The 23972-nt window shown below is 36.2% G+C and overlaps 1 protein-coding gene across 4 annotated transcripts in view; it reads right to left on the bottom strand.

The window, feature by feature from the left end:
- DIAPH2 (diaphanous related formin 2) overlaps positions 1-23972 on the bottom strand; it is a 251721-nt gene that overhangs the window by 181287 nt on the left and 46462 nt on the right. For all 4 annotated transcript variants that reach the window (XM_082323488.1, XM_082323489.1, XM_082323490.1 and 1 more), the window contains 5 exons: positions 22875-22993; positions 21111-21175; positions 19160-19264; positions 16018-16641; positions 9723-9837 (listed from right to left, as the gene is read on the bottom strand). In XM_082323488.1, the coding sequence (XP_082179614.1) occupies positions 9723-9837; positions 16018-16641; positions 19160-19264; positions 21111-21175; positions 22875-22993 (1028 nt within the window). The remainder of the gene's footprint in view (positions 1-9722; positions 9838-16017; positions 16642-19159; positions 19265-21110; positions 21176-22874; positions 22994-23972) is intronic.

The following is a 23972-nucleotide window of genomic DNA, read 5'->3' as shown; positions in this document are numbered from 1 at the left end:
GATTCCTCTTTTAAGCTGAAGCTTGCTGTCTCACACCTACAAATACAGCTGTGTTACAGGAACTTTGGCCAAAACTGAGTCCATGTAAAGCTTGTAAAAGTTTAAGTTCTCTGGTGAATTTGATCTGGGCTTCTTAGCATATCAAACCCAGACCCATTTTTTAAAAGTAATAATCCCTTTTCCCTTTCTTTATAAGTAGCAAGTGCAAATGAATGCAGTTTGCCTTCACGTTTAATGGTGTACTGACCTCATTCTTTGGCTGCTACTTATTTCTTTATTAAGAAATAGCTGAAAAGTAAGATAAACAAACCTCTCTTCTCCCCACTAAAAATGTTTCATTACGTCAAGCAAAAAGGAAGGGCTGATGAAGAAAGATGCATATTTCATATTGTCATGTCAGTCAAGAGTAACAGTGAATATAACCTTTGTAATATTCACAGAGGAACACTGCACAGAGGTGGAATCAATCCTGAAATATTACATCACTTCAATGGCAGAATAAGAAACTTTAAAACTGCATTTCATGCATGCAAACAATTATTTCAATGAGAATGTCTGAAGCTAAAACATTCATTCTGATCAAAGAAAGAACACTATCTGCTTCAGCAGACTAACTGGTCACAGAGGGGGTTAGAAATAATAAAATTCGTGTCAGAAAACCATACCTGTTACTGCAGGGGGCAAGGGGAGGGAACAAAAAAATCAACTGAATCAACGGTATCTACTGCCTTACATTGAAACTAGCCTGTCTTTCTTTCTTTCTGCCTCTCCTCAATATCTGGCAGAGGTGTAAATAGAAAGAGTATAATTTACTCTAGAAATTTAAAAAAAAAACAACCCTGGCAAATAACACCCTATCCTTTAAGAAACCACTCATTGGTGGTTTCACAGAGGAAAAAAAATGACACACTATTTTCTTCAGGAGATCAAAAATCAGCCTGCTTTTTATCAGATGTAAAACACAAAAGAGAGCTTTAAAATGCCCTTCCTGACTACGTGATTTGGTAGTCATTCTACCTTCCCTTCTTGCACAAAGGTACCTTGCACAATTGAAATTAGAAGGTACAAGAAGGCTCAAAACACAGAAACTATTGTGAACATTCGATGGCTCAACGAGTGGCAGCAAAAGGGCCTCAAAGAAAACTCACTGAAGACTGCACATGGGCATTCCACATGTGAACGTAACGCGAACATCTTCTCCATGATGCTAATGAGTAAGACTACACTATTTACTTGCACATGGATACTACAGAATTAACACGTTAATAGTACCAACAAAATGTGTTCAAATCAGAAGGGTTGTTTTAACTAAAGCCTAATAAAAATTTACTAAGGACATTGCATCTTCCTGGTTTATATGATCTAATTTGTTCAACACACGTGAAGAAATCAAATACAAACAGCTGTGTCTTTCATATTGCTGTATTATAGAACTTTTTGGGGAAGAAGAATAATTTAAAATACCGAAGTAGGTAGATTGTTCAAATTTTCTGGCATATTTTCTCAACAATGGAAAATAAAAATTTAAGGTATAATAAGGTGTTCTTGTGGATGCTGCAGGCAAGGGAAAATAAAAACTAAAGTGGGTGGGAATAGCAGCCAACCTACATTCTGGCCTTTAATTCACTACTCCAAGAAAGCTGGCATTTAGACCTCAAATGCCATGTATCCCTAGAAAGTAGGTGGCAATCAAAAGACTACCGCAGCTCAAGTTTTAATAATACACTTTAATTAGAATGTAGTCATCCAAGCACTTTAAGGCAGGGAAGAATAACGTAAAGAAATTTTACCAGAACTGCAGGAAGTCTCAATAAGCTATCCCAATCAACAAATGCAAACAGAAGACGCTAGTCAATAATCTCCTAGCAGAAAAAAAATTGTCAATATCTTTTAAATAGTATTTAACCAGCAAGCTAGAACAACCCTAAGCAGACTTAAAAGGGGGAAAATCTCACTATAAGATCATAGAACTTGTGGTGAAGAACTCGAGATGCTGATGACTTGTTGCAACGCGATTTGACCTTCGCTCTTCAGGGGGACGTAGGATGAGTGAGCATAATATCAGAAAAAGGAAGAGGTGGATAACTGGAAGAATGGTGTTTGTTGTATTTTGATCAGACTTAACACTTTATTAAAATACAAATAAGTGTTGAAGTCTCCATAGGTTTGTATACTTTTTGTTCATGAAAACATTGAATGCAACACCTGCATACGTCTATCATAGCACCTATGTACAGCAACAGCCAGTATTCCACCCTCATCTACTTTTAGAGCCAGTCCCCTTGCTATTTCTGACAAATTTAAAAAGAACATTTACCTTATAATGTTTACAATAAGCTCATTTGGATAAGCATTGTTATCGGCTTACAGTTCTGCACAAGTACATTTTCCTGAACTGTTTATAGTCTAACCTTTATAGCCTGAAAAAGAAACTATTTATCACCTACAAATAAGCATTATTAATAACGTTGACAAAAGAGGATGTTTATATCATCACTGTAGTAAGTGTTATTTAAACATCACCTTTTTCTTAACCTCATCATGTCATATGTTGTGTCTTCCTCAGAAGTAATGTTGTCTCCCTGGACTGTTCTTCAGCTTTTTTGGTATGTTTGTTACAGTCTTAAATTTTTCCAACAACCTTTCCATACTACTTTCAGTTGCCCATTTCAACCCTCTTCTTCCTCAACCAACAAAACAAGTTTAGATACTAAAATCCTGGCACTGACACAAAACATCAACAAGTTAAAACTAAATTTTAGTTAATCCTATCAACGTTTTACTGATTTTTCATGATTACTAACATTTTAAAACTGAGCTACTAGATGAGTCCTAGAAGTTGTTCACACAGGGAGATATCAAAGGTAGGACTGGATGGCCACCTAAGTTTTCATATTGTAATTACTAAAAAAAGGACCAGATTAAAATAAGCTATTTAATGTATTTTATATTACATATATATTATTACATTATACAAATAAAAACCTGAATATTTTCTTCATGTTTTCTTTACATGCAAGTTTGTATTTTCTCTTGTTCTTTCTCACTCAAACTCCCATAATGTGAAAAACACAACTCAGCTATTAAAACCTTACTTCAGTTTTGAAAACATATCAAAATGATTGTTGGATTGTATTTTAAAAGTCTAATCATAAAAAAGCAACGGAACCCTGATGGAGAAGTTTTCCCTTGAGGTAAGTTGGATGGATAATGAATTCTGTACTGGAACAATCCCAGTAGTTACAGACTATTATGTACTAATTACTACCTTTGCAGATCTACTGTACACATAATTAATTTCTTCAGAGCACCACTATCATTCTTGACTGGCAAAATACACAACCTAAATTACAAGAGCCAGAAATTAACATGATCCTTCAGGGAGAAGGCATTAACTTGCTTTGTAGTGTTTTGCAATTAGACTATCAATCAAACAGTGAAAAGTGATTTTGATAGCAGCAGGCCTGATACATTGAGTATTGTCACATTATTACAAAGTTATCTGTGGCCCCAAGCATATGATGTACCACGACTTATCTACAGAGCCATAACATTTTAATCCTTTACTTTTACCTGCTAGAAGACACTTCATCATACAATTATATATGTATTTAATATTCAAAAAATTAAACACCAACATAGGGAGGTTTTGAGATCATATTCCACAAAGCACCACAGACATCGCACTGCTGCTGGTGGTGTTCTTGTCCCTCACAGCGGTAGTCAAAGCCAAAATTTGATGCCAGTTAAGGGACGAAAGCAGAATTTGGAAAAAGAATGTTCTAGCTGCACGATGTAATATGACCTGCTTAAATGATATCAAAGATTTGCTATTAAGCAGTTTCTTGCCAAGAACTCTAACATTTTAAACACTGAATTTTAGTTGTTGGGTTTTTTTAAAGCCATTCTACAGAAATACAAACATACACAATACCAACCCTGCCGAAAAGCAGTAGCCCAAGCTTCCAGAGATGTATAACCAGACTGGATTAATATACTAAGCATAAATTCTTGTTCAACTTCATTACAATATTTCCCTCCTTAGAAAATTACTATTATGCATTTAATCAAAAATGCATAGTTTTTTTAGTTCTAGAATTTTGATAGTGGGACCATCTAAAGAAGGCATTCGTAGTTGACAACGCACCTCATATTATTTCACTGTGTATTAAGAGAAATTAATGACTTACGATCACATAACAGACTCACAAGGACAAGAAGCATTTATCTGATCACTTGGATCTCCTCTCTTCAGTTGTTAAGAAATACTGTAGGGTTCATACTATGTAATCCAGCTATGTTCATTGAGTTTATTTCACATTTTCTTTATACTCCATAAACTGGACAGGATTTTTTTTTTTATCAAAAAAATATTTATGTGATCACACAAAACTTAAAATTGATCACACAAGTTTTAAAAAGGAAAAAACCTCACTATGTAAAAGGTTCTCCTACATGTTAAAAAAAAAAAAATTGCCTGAAGAGACTGTTGCTTGCAGGTAAGATTTAACTGTTTTAAAAATAAGAAGATAAGGTTGAGCTAACAATACCTCAATAGAATTCCTTCCTCTTGCTATTTAAATATCAAACCACAAATCAATCCACGATAAGATTATTTTGCAAACCAAATACTACTGAGCCTGAAATTTTCAAGTCGTGACTCAAAAACTGTAAAAGGATGATGCATGTTTTCACCGGCAAAATCACTGCTTTCACTTTAAACATGTGATTCACAAAATAAAATTCTGGATGATATCAGATTCTCTCTTAGAATTAACCAGGTCAAGAGAAAACAAGTAACCGATTGGAAACCAATACCATCTTCACTCTTTTCCTCTGTGCAGCTACAGAAGGAAACATGCACGTATGTCTTTCATTGCCACCCGCAACACAGTAACTGTCCCACATCTTAATACCGCTGAACTCATTAACAACCACCACAGTTACCCATTCATTTTCAAGTGTGCCTGATCTGGAATATCATTTACTTCCCCAAATGGTCTGTGAGACTATAATCATTGTTTCCATCTCTGCATCTGGAAGCACAGTTCCAAGCTCAAAGCATTCATTAAGATCTGTAATGAAAATCTGAAGCCCTGGAGTCCATTTGTCAGAGGCCCTTAAAAGGTATTCGGATCATCTGTATTTCTCTTGAAGAAAAATGGAGAAAATCCTTCCAGACTGTACTGAGACAGTGATAATTAGATCTCGGTTAACTTAGTTCAAACCCCAGGATCTCAAAATCCTGTAAAGTCTGAAAGGGAATACTTCTTAATGTTTCCATTGCTCCCTGTACAACAGATGTTTTCATAACTGTACTCGGTAACTGATTTCACAGACCAAATACTGCCGTTTGACTGTTTGTACTGATTTGAACTTAAAGAAATACCTTCTACATATTCACAGGGCATCATTATTAAGTATCTAATGTTAGAGTAGCAAGTAAAGATTTAACCTTATGCATACCTTTTAAAAGAAAATTTGGATGTAAGTATATTTGAAGTAAAATTATTTTACCAGTCAGGGATCATTCTTTTTTGTTCCTGGTGCTGTGTGATTAAACTTTCTTATGTTTTACAAGCAGCTAACTGATGAATGCAATAATTCGTTAGCTAATGAAAATTGTGCTTCAGAAGTGTCTTATTATGACTTCCCACACCTCCCACACACTTTTGGTCTCCAAAAGTACCATTTCCCTGCAGCTTTGGCTGCCTTCCTTGAAAACAGGCGGTACAAGGCAGCACATAGTTCAGGGACAACCAACATTAAGTTATTCTTGGAGTATCTTAAAACAAAATTACGTTAATTGAGGAAAAAACCCGAAGTTTCATTCTCATTGTGCCAGAGAATCATGAATAGAATTCAGAGGTTTAATGAAATTTGAGTGCTGCAACCTATATGGAATTACAAATTTTTAATAAGTGTGTATACTATCATTTGTTTTACTTCAGTTACTATTCCCACTGGCATTCCAAAATGCCATGAAATACAAGATAGTCAACACTAAGCCATCACAATTGCTTTTGGCGATTGTCAGTTTTCTTCCACTCACCCATTTATTTGTTTTACGTGCTGACTGTGCTCTCGAGAGACTATAAAATGCCTTTCTATTTGTCTTTCTATCGTTCTCCTGTAATATATTAGGAGACCACATCAAGAAATAGGACTAAAGCAGAAAAGAAGTTTGATCCTAGATTATGCTTGAAGTAAGTACTTTGGGGATTAGTGAGCTGCCTGTGGCTGTTAAGGCAAAAGGTGAGGAAGGATGGTGAACATCATTTAATGTTTCCCTTTGCAGATAGCAGTTGCAGAAAAACTAAATGCTCTGAGACTCTTCCTGACTTCTAGTAGGTTTTCAAGTTTTTCTTAAAACTTGAACTCAAAGCAAGACAACTTGACTTTCTCCACTAGTCAGCCAAATAAGATTTTAATATCCTGGGTAATACGTAGTAGCATTTTTAACAGTCTTCCCATCCTTTGTTATGGCATGTTATTCTCTACAATCATTAACTGAGAACAACATAAGGAAGCACAGAAAAAATATCTGCAAAGCTATCGCTACAGTAAGCTATTTGGACAATTTCTGTTGTTGACATAGTTGCACAGTTCTAAAACTATGAACAAGAATTTTCTCTCATATGAAACCGACGGCTATGTCAAAATTTCAAGAGGTTTTTTTCAGCATTTTTAATGAAGAAGCTTTTCAGGAATTCAGAAACATTTCTTCAGATTTCTGATGAAAGAATTCAGCTCAAGGGAGAAGCTTGTCGTTTTCATTAAGAAAGGTCTCACTCCACTGTAAGTGTTATCTGCTGCTAGGTGTTCTTTCCCTTAAAGATTTTCCTGTCTTGCTGTCACACTAAAACCAGCGATGAACTCCACATCATTTTAACCTCATTGCAATGCTATGAGCCAAGAATCTATGAAACTTCGGTATGGAAAAATGTGTTAAATTACTGCAGATGATGCTTTTGTATTACTGCATGTAATACCTGAACATTTAGAGCAGAAAGTGGGAAGCACTGTAAAAGCAGAATACTAATGGCTCAAATTTAGCGAAAACTGAAAAGAGCATGAGCTTGGAGTGAAAGAACTGTATATTTATCTTATGAAAAACACAGCTATGACTAACTTTTCGAAGGGGTTTCAAAAGAGCACAGAAAAAGACATATTCAGAAATAAACCATGGAATCTACTCAAGAAATGGTTCAGGAAAGTTATGGTCCTCTGGGAGATCTTCCTTAACCTGAGTTAACATTTCAAACACTTTATTAGTATGAACTGCAGTTCTTATTCCTGAAATTCAGACAGCAGCCAGGATACCACAAACCCCTATGTGCAATACAACTTAATTTTGAAGTAATAAAATCCTCAAGTAATCAAGAATATTGTGGCCAGAGAATAAATCAAGAATAGTGTGGCCAGCAGGACCAAGGAGGTGACAGTGCCCATGCACTCGGCACTGGTGAGGCTGCACCTCAAGTCCTGTGTTCAGCTTTGGGCCCCTCACTCCAAGAAGGACATTGAAGTGCTGGAGTGAGTCCAAAGAAGGGCAACAAAGTTGGTGAAGGGTCTGGAGCACAAGTCTTGTGAGGAGCAGCTGAGGCAGCTGGGGTTGTTTAGTCTGGAGAAGAGGAGGCTGAGGCAAGACCTTATCACCCTCTACAACTACCTGAAAGGAGGCTGTAGCCAGGTGGGGGTCGGTCTCTTCTCCCAGGTAGCAAGCAACAGGATGAGAGGGAACAGCCTCGAGTTGCGCCAGGGCAGGTTTAGGTTGGATACTAGGAAAAACTTTTTCACCGAAAGGGTAGTCAGGCATTGGAACAGGCTGCCCAGGGCAGTGGTTGAGTCTCCATCCCTGGAGGTTAAAGAATGGATAGATGCGGTGCTTGAGGACATGGTATAGGTGGACTTGGCAGTGCTGGGTTAACGGTTGGACTCGATCTTAAGGGTCTTTTCCAACCTTCACAATTCTATGATTCTATGATTCCGTAATTGATAGAAGTGAAAGCACTCTATTGGTTCAAATTAAAACAGAAGTTTTAATGGTTAAAATACAAAGTATCACATGAATTGTCAATTCTCAAAGCCAAAAAAGTTAAAGTAAAAAAAAAAAAAAAAAAAAAGCAGCAGCACAAAAATGCTTACAGTCATTACACACATACCCTTCAAAATCCTAAGTGTGTGATTGCTTATTCAGATTTGGCCTATGAACACTTGATACATCTGACTCCATTCACCTTCAAGAACCGCACATCCCTAAAGTATATTGTATTCTAACTGGTTGATAAATGGACAAAAGATTTGTAGCTAGATCGGGAATTCATTCTTTCAGTATCTACCACTTCTTGGACTTTAATTTGTTGGGCTTCCTCATTAGCTCCTGAGCAAGTTATTATTGAACCATACTTCAACAGTACTTGCTTACCAGTGCCTGAAACAAACTACTGGTAAATGGCCACATGTGAAATGCTGATCAATTGACCATTAACCATGGATAATAATAAAAAGACTTGAAGAGGCTGTGTGCAGCTTCAGAAGTATTCGAGGACCATTTGAAAGCCATAAAGAGCTGAGGATGATATCAAAGTATCAAAATCATAACCAATATTCAGTTGTTAGTAACTGCATTCCCAACTCAAGATATAAATATCATCATATCTCCTATTGAAGGACTTAAGTGTTTGAGAAATTAATGATTTTTTTTCATCTAGAACCAATAGCAGAAGAGCTACTTACATGACATACCGAGCAGCCTCAGTTACCCTTGACAGAACGCTCCAGCATAGTTTTTATTCTCACTGTATTGTTCTCCCTAGTAGTCAAACAGACCCATTTCACACCAACAAAAATCGGTAGACTATCTGACACTTTCCCATGGTATTATGCAAACAGTTTAAAGAGCGTGCATTCACACATTCGACCCTTTGAAAACTAACTTATATCATTCACTAATGACAGTAACAATGCAGTCTAACTGTATATAACTTGGGGGGATGCTTCTTAGATTACACAACACAAATTTAAATACTAATTAAAGGAGTATATTTAAAGACTTTTCTTTTTTCTTAAAAGAGAGCTGAGTATAGTATTAAAACAAACAAACAAACAAACAAAAACAGTGAAAGCAAAGACTAAGTACACAAACACAAGAACTTTGAAAAGAACAATGGTTTCAACCCACTTACTCCAGAATCAGGACGGTAGGCAGGCATATTACAGAGTTGTGATTTTGTGATTCAACTGCATTATTCTAATTGTTACATGTACTTGTAGAGGATTTTCATTTAGCAGAGTGATACAAGCAAGTAAATTTTTGTTACACAACAAGCCCTCCATATGTGGGATATCTAAAAGAACCTGATAACTTACAGTTCCTGCAGCTAGGAATATTAATGCAGATGAGCGTGATTTTAGGATTAGAATCTGAATTTAAATTTAATTATAATTGAATTTGAAGAAAATTCGCATCTGTCTGCAACATACCCTGCATTTTTGAGGGGTATTATTACAAAAGGTTTGCTCCCCTCATGCTGTAAAGTGAGGGAGGAGCAATTCTTGTAATAGACTGCTATGCTTAATAAAAACATATGTTTTAAATCATCTTCCTGCTATAAAACCACTACATGAATTCCATGGTACCGCACAAAGCATAACAGAGACTGCCATTGCACTGTTTTAAACTTAATAAAAGCACAATACAAAGTAAAAGAAGAACGCACCTTTCATTTGTGTTCCAAAGGTAAGCGCCAATTTTGCAAACAGTTCTGGGTTTTCAAATTTATCTTCTTCAACTTTTACCCAAAAGCTGTTTTCTGCTATCTCTTGAGGCTCAATCTGAAACAAAAATGGCATCCCCAAAGTTAATAACTAGTATTTTCAACAGCCAAGTTAAAGCCAATGCTACTAGACTTTTGTGATAATTGGACTGAATTAAGTTTAGGTATGTTCCAGGCATTATGTTCTCTTAAAGATGCTTCCTGAACAAATCACAGTCAGATGAACTGCCTTCTATCTACACAATGATTTTTATTATATTTCTCACATTCAACAAGTTTTCCAAACAGGCTTGATAACATATTAGCATCTGGGTTTGAAAGTGTTCTAGCTTTCTCTTGATTACTTTCCAGACAGTTCCCAAATTCTTCACCACTGACACGCATCCCTGCTACTTGAAAACTGCAGAAGGAATAGTCTTTCTTGCACTGCCAGAGTATGGAATACCTTATATGCAAATGATATGTCAATGTGGACCTTTCAGTGACTCAATATTAAGTCTGTAGGAAGAATTATCTTTTTAAATATCAGAAATAGTTTTACACTTAATATAATTTTTAATAGTTTCCATTTTTCAAATGTAAACACAGATTTCATTATAGTACCTTATTTGATGCTGGCTATATTAAAAGAAGAAAGTACTCTGCAATATAGAAGCTGAAAGCCAATTTTACTCTCCATGTATGATTCAGAACAGCTACTTTGTTTTCAAAATATGTTCCTCTTCCAGTTTTTAAAGTCTTATAAATTCTTGTTTACAAGATTGTTTAAATGCCAATTGATTTTCAAGGGCTATTTAACTTCAAGAGGATATGCAGGAAATTTATCAATACTATATCTGTAAGCCTCACTAGGATTTCACTGCAACACGTTTGTCCTCCACCTTTTACCATATGATCAATCTGTTAATGTGTAGCTGCTTTACCACCAGCTGCAGCCAAGACATTCTTAAAAACTACCTTAATCCAACACTAATGGTGACGACAGTTATTACAAGAGGCACTAAATGAAATCGTAAGAATTTTATTCCCAAAATGATGGCTCCTTAAAAGTGATGATCGAAGAGACTTTCCTCTTTTTCAGCATGCAGGAGATCTTTGGCACTGTTCCCAGAGCACTTAAGCAGTGTCCACCTGTAGTTACTTTCTATTGTCACACACAGTGTTCAGATGTACACTCTATAAATTATCTCTATAAACACATGAACATAACTGATTACAATGAAATTGGCTGCAACAACAAATATGTATTATAAACTAAAAACCTTATTTTTCTCTATGTTTACAGGATAGTGGTCTGAGTATGTTTCAGAGTTACAAAACCAGTGCAGCTGACTTTAGAATCAGATATTACCTTAACAAGGACAACTGAAATTAGAAAGCCTAAGTTACATATATGGCAGGAATTCTTCCCTGCTTAAGTGAGATGCCTAAATAAATGAAACAGATAAATGAATTGTAGGAGAGAAACTATCCTAACCAGACAAAGCAGTGGCGAGTCAAAGATGAGCAGCAACTTCAGGAGAGAATGTTATTGTCAATGGCATAAAAATTTTCTTCCCCCCCTTAAGAAAACTGGCAAAATATAAATCTGTGATGAAACCTATATGCTATGAGGAAAAAAGTCCAGATGGAAATATCCAAACAGGTACGAGGGGTTAATATAAAAATCTGGAAGTCAAAGATCATAAGAGAAACTAACTGAAAGAACCACAAAACATTTTTGTAAAAGCGCAGGTGGAAATGCATTTCTAAAACATTAGAGCTCCATCTCAAAAGGAGGAAAAAATGTTTTTAAAAAAAAAAAATCCAGAAAATTGAATGATAGAAGATTTGAAGAGAATAATCTTCTAAACAGAAAGAAGACAAGGACATTGAATGGCAAAATATCTTCAAGAGACAATAAACATTTCACAGGAGGGAAAGTGACTTTCTCTTTTTTTTTTTTAGATAAGGGTTTTAAAGGTTACAGAATTGTGTAATTCAAATGATTCATCAGAGTACATGAGCCAAAAGGACTTTTATATGGCTAGATGAATTTCAAAGGAAAAAAAACAACCCCAAATCTCTGTATTCCAACACTGGGTAATGCCATATTCCTCAAAGTAATACATAAGCATCTTTTCCAGTATGACAACTCATACATTCTTGTTTCTTTTTAATAATACAACTAGGCTACTAAAAACAGTCCATTTTTTCTTCTAAAACAATATAATATATTGGTGTGGCTGGCAGGAGGTTAAAGATATTTTGTACAGATGTTTTCCTGGTAAAAGAAACTATAAATTGCCATGCATTTCCACACAGGTTTTATCTCAACCTTCTAGATTCCTTCTTCCAAAGTTAGTGGGATTAATCATTAATGATACTGCTCTTATTTGTTACTCCAAAGAAAGAGCCATTTTACTAGTCAACACTTCAGAACTTAGAGGAACACAAAACCTAAGCTGACTTTTTATTTAGAAAGATAATTAAGATCACTGATTCAAAATATCAGAGGACAGTCTAGGTCCTCTTCCAAGAGTAAACTTCTGTCATTACTAGTTCTTGAAAGGTTTTGCTTTAAGTGGGGATGATACATATTCAGAAATGATACAAAGCAACTTACCTTGAATCCCCTGAAAAACCCCATGGGAAAAACTAGAATGATTTCCAAACACAGTCCAGTGCTGTTGCCCTAAAACCATCCACCTTTACATACACTCTTAAACCTGAAATCCCATTGTGTCTGACAGGGTAGATCAGCCATGTAAGAACTCGGAGGACATATGATCCTGTGTCCTGGAAATATTGTGAAAACAGTCTACAAAGAACTGTTATTGCTATGCAATGATGTGATGCATTTCAGAGGCTTCATATTGAAAAGATAGAGCATCTTCAGCCAGAAGCAACATCTGATATCCCATGCCATCCAGCTCCATCCAGGACAACATGTTAACACCCAACTTTCTAGAAAGATGTATACCTACATCCATATGAATTTCCCAACAGTTTTACCAGCTGTGAAACATCCTGAAAAAAACCTGCGCTATTTTAGAGTGCGATTTAAATTACATGTTCAACAGTTGTTCAATGTTAAATTGCAACTTATGGTCAGCAATGACCATCTTAACCACTTAGCAGCTTACTTTCATCAACAACTTGATTTTACTAAGTCCTTGGTACCAACACACTATTGAGATAGAATACAGTTTCCAAGGAGAGTGTCAGACACTAGCTGTCCAAGGAGAGTGTCAGACACTAGCTGGTAGTACAAAGATTTAGTACCTTGACAAATAACTAACAGATATCCAGTCAAACTACACTGAAGTCCAAGCTACAGCTCAAACCAGATAGTATCCAATAAATAAAGGTCCTCCTTTGATTTGCCTTGATGATTTGGTGATCTATGTATTTTTTCCTACAGCAAACCTCAATACATGTATCATGTTTTACACCGCTAAAAAACTGCCAACCACAAACTGCCTTTAAGATGCGACGGTTTAGTCTTAATGACAAGTGCAGTTATCTAGTACCCCAAATTTATGTCCTTTATATGGAAAGAACAGTGGCTATACTGATCAATAAAGGTATTTTAAAGCAACATGTATGCAAACACACACCTGGATACTTGCATAACTTCTCGTCACAAAGTGACCAATTATACCGAGAGGCAAGTAATAACTAGTAACTGCTCTTACAGGTCAGTCTGCAAATCAGAGATTGTGCTTGCAGTTTACTGCTCAAGTAAATATTTTAAGATGTTTTAAAAAGTGAAATTTGATTAAATTAACCATGTTAAGACTGTGCAGAAGCTCACATTCATTGGAATTTAATGGTGCCCAAACATTTCACTTGAGCAGTCCCATAGCTCCTCCCAGTGGCCACAAGCCTGCCCTAGCACATTACTAATTTGAAACAACCAATAAACATCTCAGATTAATAACCTACAAGTATCATTATAGCACAGATACCAGCATTCTCTGAACTTACAACTACATTAGACATCACAAACTTAGAAGGTTTCTACATGAAATAGCATGTTGTTACCTATGTTTTAAAACTATTCCTAATGGTTTGGATATACGTACGCAACTTAATGCAAAGCCACAAGTCATTGCACCTAATAGAATGGTGCCCCATCTTTTCATCTGGGTCATGACAGTCTTTCTCTCTGCTTTGATACAGACCAACAGTACAAGCAACTCGCTGCAAAACCACGAAATTCAGTAAGCATTCACCCACCGACCATACTCCACATACCTCAGAGGAGTCACAGGTGTCCTCTCAGACCTGCCCTCAGGACAGGGCCAAAAGTGAAAGAAAACACAGCAGTCGCCTACTGCCAGCGCCTGCTGTCATTACATAAATCCACTGAGCTTAGCACACATTCTGTGAAAGGTCTCACGGAAAGAAATCTCTCGCTCAGCAATATGCAACCCACAGACTTTTAAAAAAGAATTTGTATTGGAACTAAGTTAGCTTCCTGGGATACTCATCTGTCAAACAGGAAACACAAAGTTCTGTCAACAAGAATCTCATTTAAAAATTCATTATAGTATACAATATCAACTATATTTGTAAAGTAAAGGAGAGAGGAGGAACATCAACTTCACAACTCTACTGGAGCCATGACTTTAACTCAAGTTTAATATTAAACTCCATACTGCTAAATCAAATGCAGTTTGCGATTTTACACAAAACTAGATAGCTAAAAATTCACTCTAGTAAAAATTTCTTTAATGCTTATAATAAAAACTTATGTTTAATAACACCATTTAGAACCTTCTGATACGTTTTGCAACTGTCTTAACAGGGTAAACACCTGCCTTTCTCAGAGAAAGAAAAACACTGTCAAAGCGTGTTTTGTAGTACAACTACCGCTGACAGGCAGGTAAGGCAATAAAAATCAAATTTCCTTTCAAACTTCCGGAACATATCACAAGAACAAAAGAAATGTGAACACAAAATAATTGGCTTAATTTCTTAATTAGATGCTTTAATTTATAGTAAATTACTGTATTTATTCAGAGGACTGATCTTAAAATAAATCTTAACCTCATGTCAAGACATCTGCCTTTAAACAGAAAATTTTAGAAGTTTAAGACTGTATACTTACTATCATAGTAAGTATAGAGTTATTTCTTTTAATTAGGAAACATTATTTCACCACTGCCTTCCCACCCTTCTCTTTTTAAGCTAGTCAAGATTTTGAGTTTCATGCAAGGCTTTTAAAATCAAACTAGATAACCCAATGAATTGCCACCATAGTGGTTTCGCTCATACTTCATTTTTAACAGAAATTAATAGAAGGCATAACCAAAGCAATCATGCACAGTTCTGTCAAGAAGACATCAAAGCTAAAATTACAATCTCTGAAAGCCTGATCCACTTTCAACCTGTCTTCAAAAAAGGGAGGAAAAAAAAAATAATCATAAAGCACATAATTTATGGCTCCCAAAGCTTGCTTAACTGAGAGAAGACAAAACTAAAACCAGAGTTCTGCTTTGCATTTTCTTCCAAAATGTCATGTACCCATTCACACCATGTTTTACTGCATTTTATACCTAGAGACTCAACTAAAACCTCTTAATACCTCTCCTTTCTCAACATCCATTCTCATTACTCAGCCACAGCTACTTCAATTAAGCAAACAACTGTAGTTACCTCTTGACTCCAGATCCTTCTTTCTGTGAACTGCCAGATTGTCAAAGTTCCTAAATGGCAGTCTTCCCAATGGTTTTCCACCCAATTGTCTACTTCAAGATTCATTTCCCCTGTCCTAAAACCCTAAAATCCTTTAACTAACTCAACTTTTTGCTGAAAAAAGTAGTAATATGATTTTTAAACTAAACATTTTAATTGTTTGATAACTTAAACTTGCTTTAAACAAGACGTTTTACCTTTGAAGTGCTCACTTGGCAAGTCAAATATCAATTACAGCTGAAAACATGTAGAACTTTATACAAAATCAGCCAAAATTCTGAGAGCTGTTAGCTACAGGTATCCCCAGAATAAGGGGTGTTATGGGCTCTTGACAGCATTAATCAGTTGGTGATTACCCCACAGCATAAGGTGTCTTTGAAAACCAATACCAACTGAAGCACAATCACTGCATCAAAAATGTTTTGGATACAGAATGGAATGAATACCCCAAGCTTCATGAGTATTATTAACAATGTAATGTAAACCCTAGCACATTACTTCAAAAGCCACTTTTTATCAACGGGAATTAAAAAAAAAAAACACAACATTGTAATACCTTTGACCAGTTGATTCTCTTCATTGTGACTTCCAGCTTATACTTTTTCTTCTCCTTCATCCCATGTGGTAATGCTGGTATCACTGGAAAGGGAGCAAAAGGAACACCTCCAAGACCTGGTGGCATTGGAGGCCCACCAAAAGGCGGTGGCGGAGGAGGTGGTCCTGCTCCACCAGGCAGCGGTGGTGGAGGAGGTGGTCCTGCTCCACCAGGCAGCGGTGGTGGAGGAGGTGGTCCTGCTCCACCAGGTAGAGGAGGAGGTGGAGGTGGTCCTGCTCCACCAGGCAGCGGAGGAGGTGGAGGTGGAAGAGGTGGTCCTGCTCCACCAGGCAGAGGAGGAGGTGGCGGAGGTATTACTCCACCAGGTAGCGGAGGCGGTGGAGGAGGAGGAGGTATTGCTCCACCAGGCAGTGGAGGAGGTGGTGGAGGAGGAGGAGGTGCTGCTCCACCAGGTAGCAGAGGCGGTGGAGGAGGTATTGCTCCACCAGGTAGCGGAGGCGGTGGAGGAGGAGGAGGTACTGCTCCACCAGGTAGCAGAGGCGCTGGAGATGGTGGCGCATTCTCACTTGCTAGGGGTGGAGGTAATGGTACTACTTCTGTCTGTTTATGTGTCAGGACCGGACCCTGAAATATAAAAGAGGAATCCTTTTCATCAGGGGAGGGAAGGAGGTTTAGTATGAAGTTGAACCAGCTAGCATATCTTGTAGTCAACTGTACCTCAAGAAAGTGAGAAATGCAACCATTCTCCTATTTAAATGAGAAGCAATAACAATAGATTATACCATGTACCATAAAACTGCCAAGTAAACTGAATAACCTAGCATTTTTATAAAAACAAATTGTTTCCATTTTAAAGAAAACTTAATAGCAGCAGTAACATTTAAGTGAAAAGAACAGCATTTTATTTCTTACCAATGCACAAAACATTTATCCCACTTAGGCTATCCTGGCACACTGGGGCATCAGAGATGGTAATAACCACGCTGAATTTTAACAACACTTATCTGCTGGTGGAAAATTTTCCACAGAAATCACTGAAGCAGCTATTGCAGTGCAAGAGGTTATGGGACCACAGCTGTTCATAACTATCCTGACATCTTGTTTGGGGTGGAAAAAATAAAAATAATTAAAAAAAAATCATGCTTTTTTTAAAATCTGTCTGCACTTGTTTCTGTGGTGATAGGAAGAAAGCAATTGCAATATCCTTTCCAGTGAGTTTTAAAAGGAACAATGAAGAGAAACAGCAGCATGTAAAACCACTAGAGAGGTTTCTGTAATGATAACATGATCCTAGCCTAGTACGAATTCCTCACAGATATTTGTCCTTCAGAACTACCTGTTAAAAAGCACCATCAGGAGCTATGCACAAATCTCCATATGAGCTCGTATTCTATTTCCTCTACTAACTATTTTTTTATTACAAAATTATTATATAATATAGGCTGTTCATTTAATCCGATTTGCATACTATTTCCCTATGCAATTATTTACTGTATCTAGTTTAAAGAAAGCAAGAGTTTGTTAAAAAAAAAAAAAAAAAAAAAGCTGAGAAAAGCCTGAGTGCACCTAAAAATAAATGCCACAATATATTCTATGGGGAGCATAACACTAGAGAAAAAATGGCATAGATACTAGAAGGTTGATGTGTATCACTTTTAATTGTACCATTATTGTGAATGAGCTGTAATGTTTAGATAATCTGAATTGTGTTAGTATCAATATAACAGGATTAATAATTAGTTAGACTAAAAATAAATTTTTGGCTTTGCACAAGGCATGGGTTTCTTCAGCCCACAAACTACTACATAAGTTGTAATGCAACAATTGGTGGAGAGCTCATTAAAATAGACTGTCAGATTTCAGTACGACATTGTCTTGTAGATACTTGAAACAAACATTAAAACTGGTAAGAACGAAGTATGAACAAAAGTGTCTGTGTGTGAAAACAGAATAAGAAACCATAAGACACCACAGGTTACACGAATGACTTGTACTGATAGCAAAGGACACAATGAACAGCAATCCGACTGTTAAATGCAATGTGACATGCTTACATTAAGATGAGAAGGCCAGCGCTCTGATAAGGCTATAACATAGACAACTTGCCAGCAGAAGACCAGCATCCTGAAAGCAGGGTGATGGCAACCAGGTTATAGCACATCACATGCTATTTTCCCTCTTATTATCCAAATAGGAAGTGAGACCATAGGCACTAAGCTATCTACAATGAGGAAAAAAGGCAACAGGCAGACCTTGCCTAGCATTGAAGGAGTAGGGAATAAACCAGGCTGAGGCAAAAAGATCAAACCATAGTATCTGTTGGTTCCTAAAGGGTATAAAAGACCTGTCTAAAACCCAATTCATTGTCATTGACAAAAGAAACCCAAGAGAGATGGTGAGGGGTCAACAGGCAGCATTTTTTGTCTTCTCTGCTTCACTAGTGATCCAGGACAGATCACTTGGAGATATAGTTTTGGTGCTTGTGAGCAAAATTCAAGAGGAAATGAATGCAAGTAAAATCAGCTTTGCTGAAATTAAGTATCACGTTCCACTTCCATAAGGTCTTGCATTTTTTATTATATTTACCTATGAGGCTGTATAAAGCTAGTGTAATATTCATCTTAGAAATGGCTACAGTCTGATATCCAGTGTTCAAAAAAAAAAAAAAAAAAACCCAACCTTATCAGTTGCATGCACATGCTGAAAGGTACGTGTATTGTGCATGCACAGCTATCATGATTTCCATCTTTGCAATTCAAGTATAAAGCCTTCCGAAACAAACACTTTCCACAAAACATACAGAAGTAGTAATGTTAAAGCATAAATAAGTACTTGGAGAAAAAAATCTCAGGCTGGATTCAAACTTTTCATAGCCTAAGGAAATTTTTTCCTCAATAAAGCAAGTATCTGTGACAGATGTTGAATATACTACTATTTGAAAAAATGTTACCTCCATTAACTATCTTTAGTAGTTTATGCTGGCTTAAAAACAAATCAATACAACTATAACATACATTTCAAACTCCATAAAGACAATACACTCCTGGGCAATTTCTTTTCAACTCAAAAAAAAAAAAAAAAAAAAAAAAAAAAAAAAAAAAAAAATTCAACCATGGAACTTACTGTGATTTAGTTTTATTACCTGGGTTTGTAGCTGTTTGATTTCTGTTTCAAGTTCTTTGATTTTCTCTTCTCGTTTCTGAAGCTCTGCTTGTGCCTCTTGTCGAGCTGTGAACTCTTCATCAAACTGTAATGATTAACCAACACAGAAGTATTTGTCCATTTATGTCCACATTAGATATTATAGTTTCAGGGATTCTTTGAACAATATCACAACTAGAGCAACAAATGCACTTTTAAATTTAAAAAGAAAGAAAAAAAAAAAAGAAGTATTTTTCCAGTATGTGTTCTTCTAGTACCACATAATTTCTTCCATCAATAAGTCATGACACAGAGCCACTCAGCTCCAGCTACTTTGTACAGCTCTAAGTTCAACAGTTCCCCCCCGCCAACAGAACACTGAAGACTTCTCAAACTAAACTCGAGTAAACATCTCATGCAGCGAGCTTAACTCTGAAGAGAGATGTGTGCAGCTTCAGCAGTATCATCCATAAAGTAACACAAGAAAGGAGGTATCCAAATAAGTTAGTGATCCCTTTAGTCTTGATGTCCCATATAAAACGAAGTCCAGTTTACAATATTATTGTGAGAAATTTGCTGTATATTTTCATCCTGCTACTGTTTGCTAGGCTTAAGAGATTATTAGCATCTTTAAAAGCTTCTGTTATTCATTCTTCCACAGGACAAAACAACTTATGACTAGGAAGAACATGTGTTGACTGCCACTAACAAGGTACATTATGATAAATAACTCTGCCAGGGAAGCATCACAACAATGTGCTTTCTGTAAAGCTCAGACACCGTAACTCCGATTAAAAATGTATCCACATTTACCACTGAAGAGAGAAAACCTAATGACTTCATTCAACCCTTCATTTGAAATTTGTAATCATCATGTTCAAGAATATGTACTGCCTTTTGGCCTGCAAAAGGCTTCTTAGACCAGGCCAGCAAAAATCAAAATTTTGGATGCTTCTAATACACAACAGGGTATATAAACTTTAGTACTATTTCAGCTAATACAGTATATTCAGCGTTTCATATCCTTAGATAGGATGTGATGAGCTGAGAGCAATGAATTCTCCATTAACATAATGTAGGAAACAGGAATTTATGTAACTTGAGAAAACATGTTGTATCAAGATATTTTCAGCACAAACACCAATAGTGATAAAGCAGAAGGATAAGCATCAATTTCTTTAGAAATATCCCCAAAAAATTTTATTACTGAGCTGCAATTCCTCCTACAGAAATAATTTTAAATGTCTAACCTCTCCTGTATCTAGTAGTAAATGAAAACTGCCCATGACTGAAACAGGACTTAGTTATCAAGTTCCTAATAAAAGAGAACTGGACCAGAATAATAGACCTGTTTGCAAGACAGGTTCCAAAATGCACTGTAAGATCCCTAAACGTAAATAATAATGAAATAAATTACTCTCCCTCAAAACGTAATAATTTATCATGGCATTATAAGGAAATTCAGCAGTATTTTAATGTTAGCATCTCTGTGCCTAAAGAGTCGATGCTTTTTCAAACATTGAATGACACTGCTTTTCAGTAAGTTTCTTTAGGTTCTAAAAGAAAGCTAGATGAAGAGCTATGAACATTTCCCCCCCCAATTTTTTTTTAAGCATATACCTGCACTTTAGTTTTTAACTATGACTATGTATTTCACGACAAAATAGCAACAAGTGGAATTTTTCCCATCAGCTATCTACAGCAGAGAAATACAACTGAAGATATGTACAGCTAATACCACTCGTCTGCTTTTGAATTCAGAGTAAGCTGAATCTCAGCCATGTACACACACACAGAAAAACCCAAAACCCACGGAGAAATGTGAAAGAACATCCTGCCTGTGAGAGACACTATTTCCCTGTTTCCACTAAGTTTCTACTGTGAAGCAAGTCTACTGTGTTCCTGTCAGGCTTCTGTTCCATACCTTAAAAAGAGTGATGATTAGGACTTACCTTTCTGGAAAATTCTGCTGCTTTCTTTTCACTCTCTTCTACTTTAGCTTTGTCCACACATGCATCTAGAATTTAAACAAAATACCACACAGAGTCAGGTAAAATGTATCACAGCTCTGAGGTGCCTTCCAACCATAATTACACTATGACCCCATCAAACAAAGCAACAGACAAAAAAATACAATGAATTACTAGATGGATGTGACCAAACATTTGGTCAATTATTTTGATGAGCAAAATCTGTAAATATAAAAAAAGTGGTGAGGACACATGACCAAGAAAATTGAAGATGAATCATCACAGTTGTTCTGTCTCTGACAGATCAGAGTCTGCATGTCCTTCTCTTTTATATGAATCTATTACTAAATAAGAAAAAAGGATTTTCACATTAGTATGAAGTAATAGTTACTTCTGAGGTTTCAAATCGGAAAGCTTCCTTTCCGGATTAGGAATCCAGAAATCAAGCACTTCCTTATTTCAGTAAAATTACTTTGTAGGCAAGGAGAATTTAGACAGACTGTGAAGCACAGATTTCTTCACTCAACAATGGTACAAAGCACTTCCATTGACTTTTCATGCAGTATAAAACTCTGAACACTTTATAAGTGAGGTAAACACAAGTAACTATATATTATAAGTTGGAATTGGCATGGATAGACAAACCAGTTATCCCTAAAACTAGAAGGTCAGTGGAAACAGAAGGCAAGGTGAGGTAAGATCTTAATGTAAGATCAAGTGATCACAGTCTTAGAGTCATAAATGAATAGAAAACACAGAAATACTTCTTAGATATGCAGCATATCTTTTAGAAAGCAATTTCTTTTCCCCCCACAAGGTCAAACTGTACAACACCTGTTTGCTCCTTTTGTCTCATCACCAAAAAAAAAAGTTTTCCCAAATGAATGTGTTCTCCAAGAGCAATTACTTCCCCCTATGAAATATTTACTCGAGATACCCTTGTATTTCAAGAATACAGTCTACCCCACCAATCTTAAGAAAAGCGTAAAACAACACTTCTAAATGCTGATAACTGCTATTTCAGTGATATAGTATTTATTCAGCTGCTTGTTTCCACATGACATGAACATCCACAGTCCCTCAATGCTTTAACTGATTAGTTTACCTTAAACTAACCTCAAATAATTGGAAAATATTACAGAAAATATTCTTAGAATGAACTACATAGCTATTGTAAATCCTCTAACAATCACTGCTAACGTAATTTTTGATATTTTTAACAGACCTGAAATTCACAGAATTTATGAACAAGCAACTTTTGGTTTTTAAGACTATTGTATTCAGATATAAGTCAAGACAAATTTGGAGAAGTAAACTTCATCAGACTTATAGAATCATGGAATGGTTTGGGTTGGAAGGGACCTTAAAGATCATCTGGTTCCAACCCCCCTGCCACAGGCAGGGACAGCTTCCACTACATCAGGTTGCTCAAAGCCCCATCCAGCCGGGCCTTGAACACTGCCAGGGATGGGGCATTCACAACTTCTCTGGGCAACCTGTTCCAGTGCCTCACCACCCTCATGGTGAAGAATTTCTTCTTTATACCTAATCTCAATCTACCCTCTCACATTTTATTAAAGGCTGCAGAGCTTGACCTGGCCTTCTCCACAAGTACACCTGTAGCTTACATGTGTATTTCCAGAAAACAGAAAAAATTCACACAGCCAATTTAAGTTTAGACAGAATCATACAAAGAAAAACATGCACTTCAGTAAAACAAGGTAAAATTGCTTATAGTATACAAACCAATAAGATGAGTAAAATCCACATCCATTCTTCCTCTACATTTAAAATCCGGGTCCATGCCACTTGAGTGCAATACTATCTGCGATACGCATTCTTCTATTATCTTGTAATATTGAGGTCTAACAAAGAAAACATTTCACAAGATAATAAGAACATGAACAATCATTTATGCAACATGGAGGAGGAAAAAAAGGGGCAACTTTAACTCCTAATATATGAATTATACAATGGCCAGTAAAAGGATCAAGTTAAAAGTCTTATTTGTACTCTGTCTAATGAAGCACTGTTGCCAGTTTCTCAGAGGCATATCTGAAGTTCAGGACTCCACAAAATACGGTGCACTTTTCATTTATCCTTTGCCAAACAATAACCAATAAAACAAGCAACGTCTTTAGTATTTTCAATATATGCTGCAAGAATTACTTAGCACGTTCTCACCACCATGAATTCCATCACTGGCAAAAATACCAATTACTTAGAAAACAAGTTAATTATTAACTTAATTGCTTGACACACATCTCTACACAACAACATCAGGAACCCCTAACATTAGGAGAGTCTGTTCTCAAAATTATTAGTTCTTACCAGTGCAAGGTATTACATCTCAATTTCACATATCATTGAGCTCTCAAAGTAGGAAACCCTCAAACCTAAATTGATGATATTCCAAAATTTCAAATTTAAAAAAAAAAATATAAAACCTGAAGATTTCTCAGGTTATATTTTACTTCTTAATTTTATAATCTTGCATATCAATTGTTTTTATCATCCCTTTGCAACAAAAAAATTACTTCCTAAAACAAGATTTTGTATCTGGTACTTTGACACCGCTAAGACATTATGTGCACATAAGAGAAGCTTGCATTGAAAAGACAAGATATAAGGCACTGTGGAAGTATTTTCAGTTATTAGTTGTACAACTAATTTTCAAGTTCTTTGAAGTCATGAAGCTATCAAACTTGAATATAGGAAAAAGTGCTCAACAAGTTAAGAGATTTTGGGATAAGAGTGTTAGAATAAGGTTCAAGTCTTTGAAATAAGCATTATTACAGTAAACAAGATCTTTTCAATACGAACATTGAGCAGAAAGACAAATAA

The sequence above is a fragment of the Platalea leucorodia genome, assembly GCF_965183815.1.
Source record: "Platalea leucorodia genome assembly, chromosome: 10".
Taxonomy (NCBI): domain Eukaryota; kingdom Metazoa; phylum Chordata; class Aves; order Pelecaniformes; family Threskiornithidae; genus Platalea; species Platalea leucorodia.
This window is presented reverse-complemented; position numbering and strand designations above follow the sequence as displayed.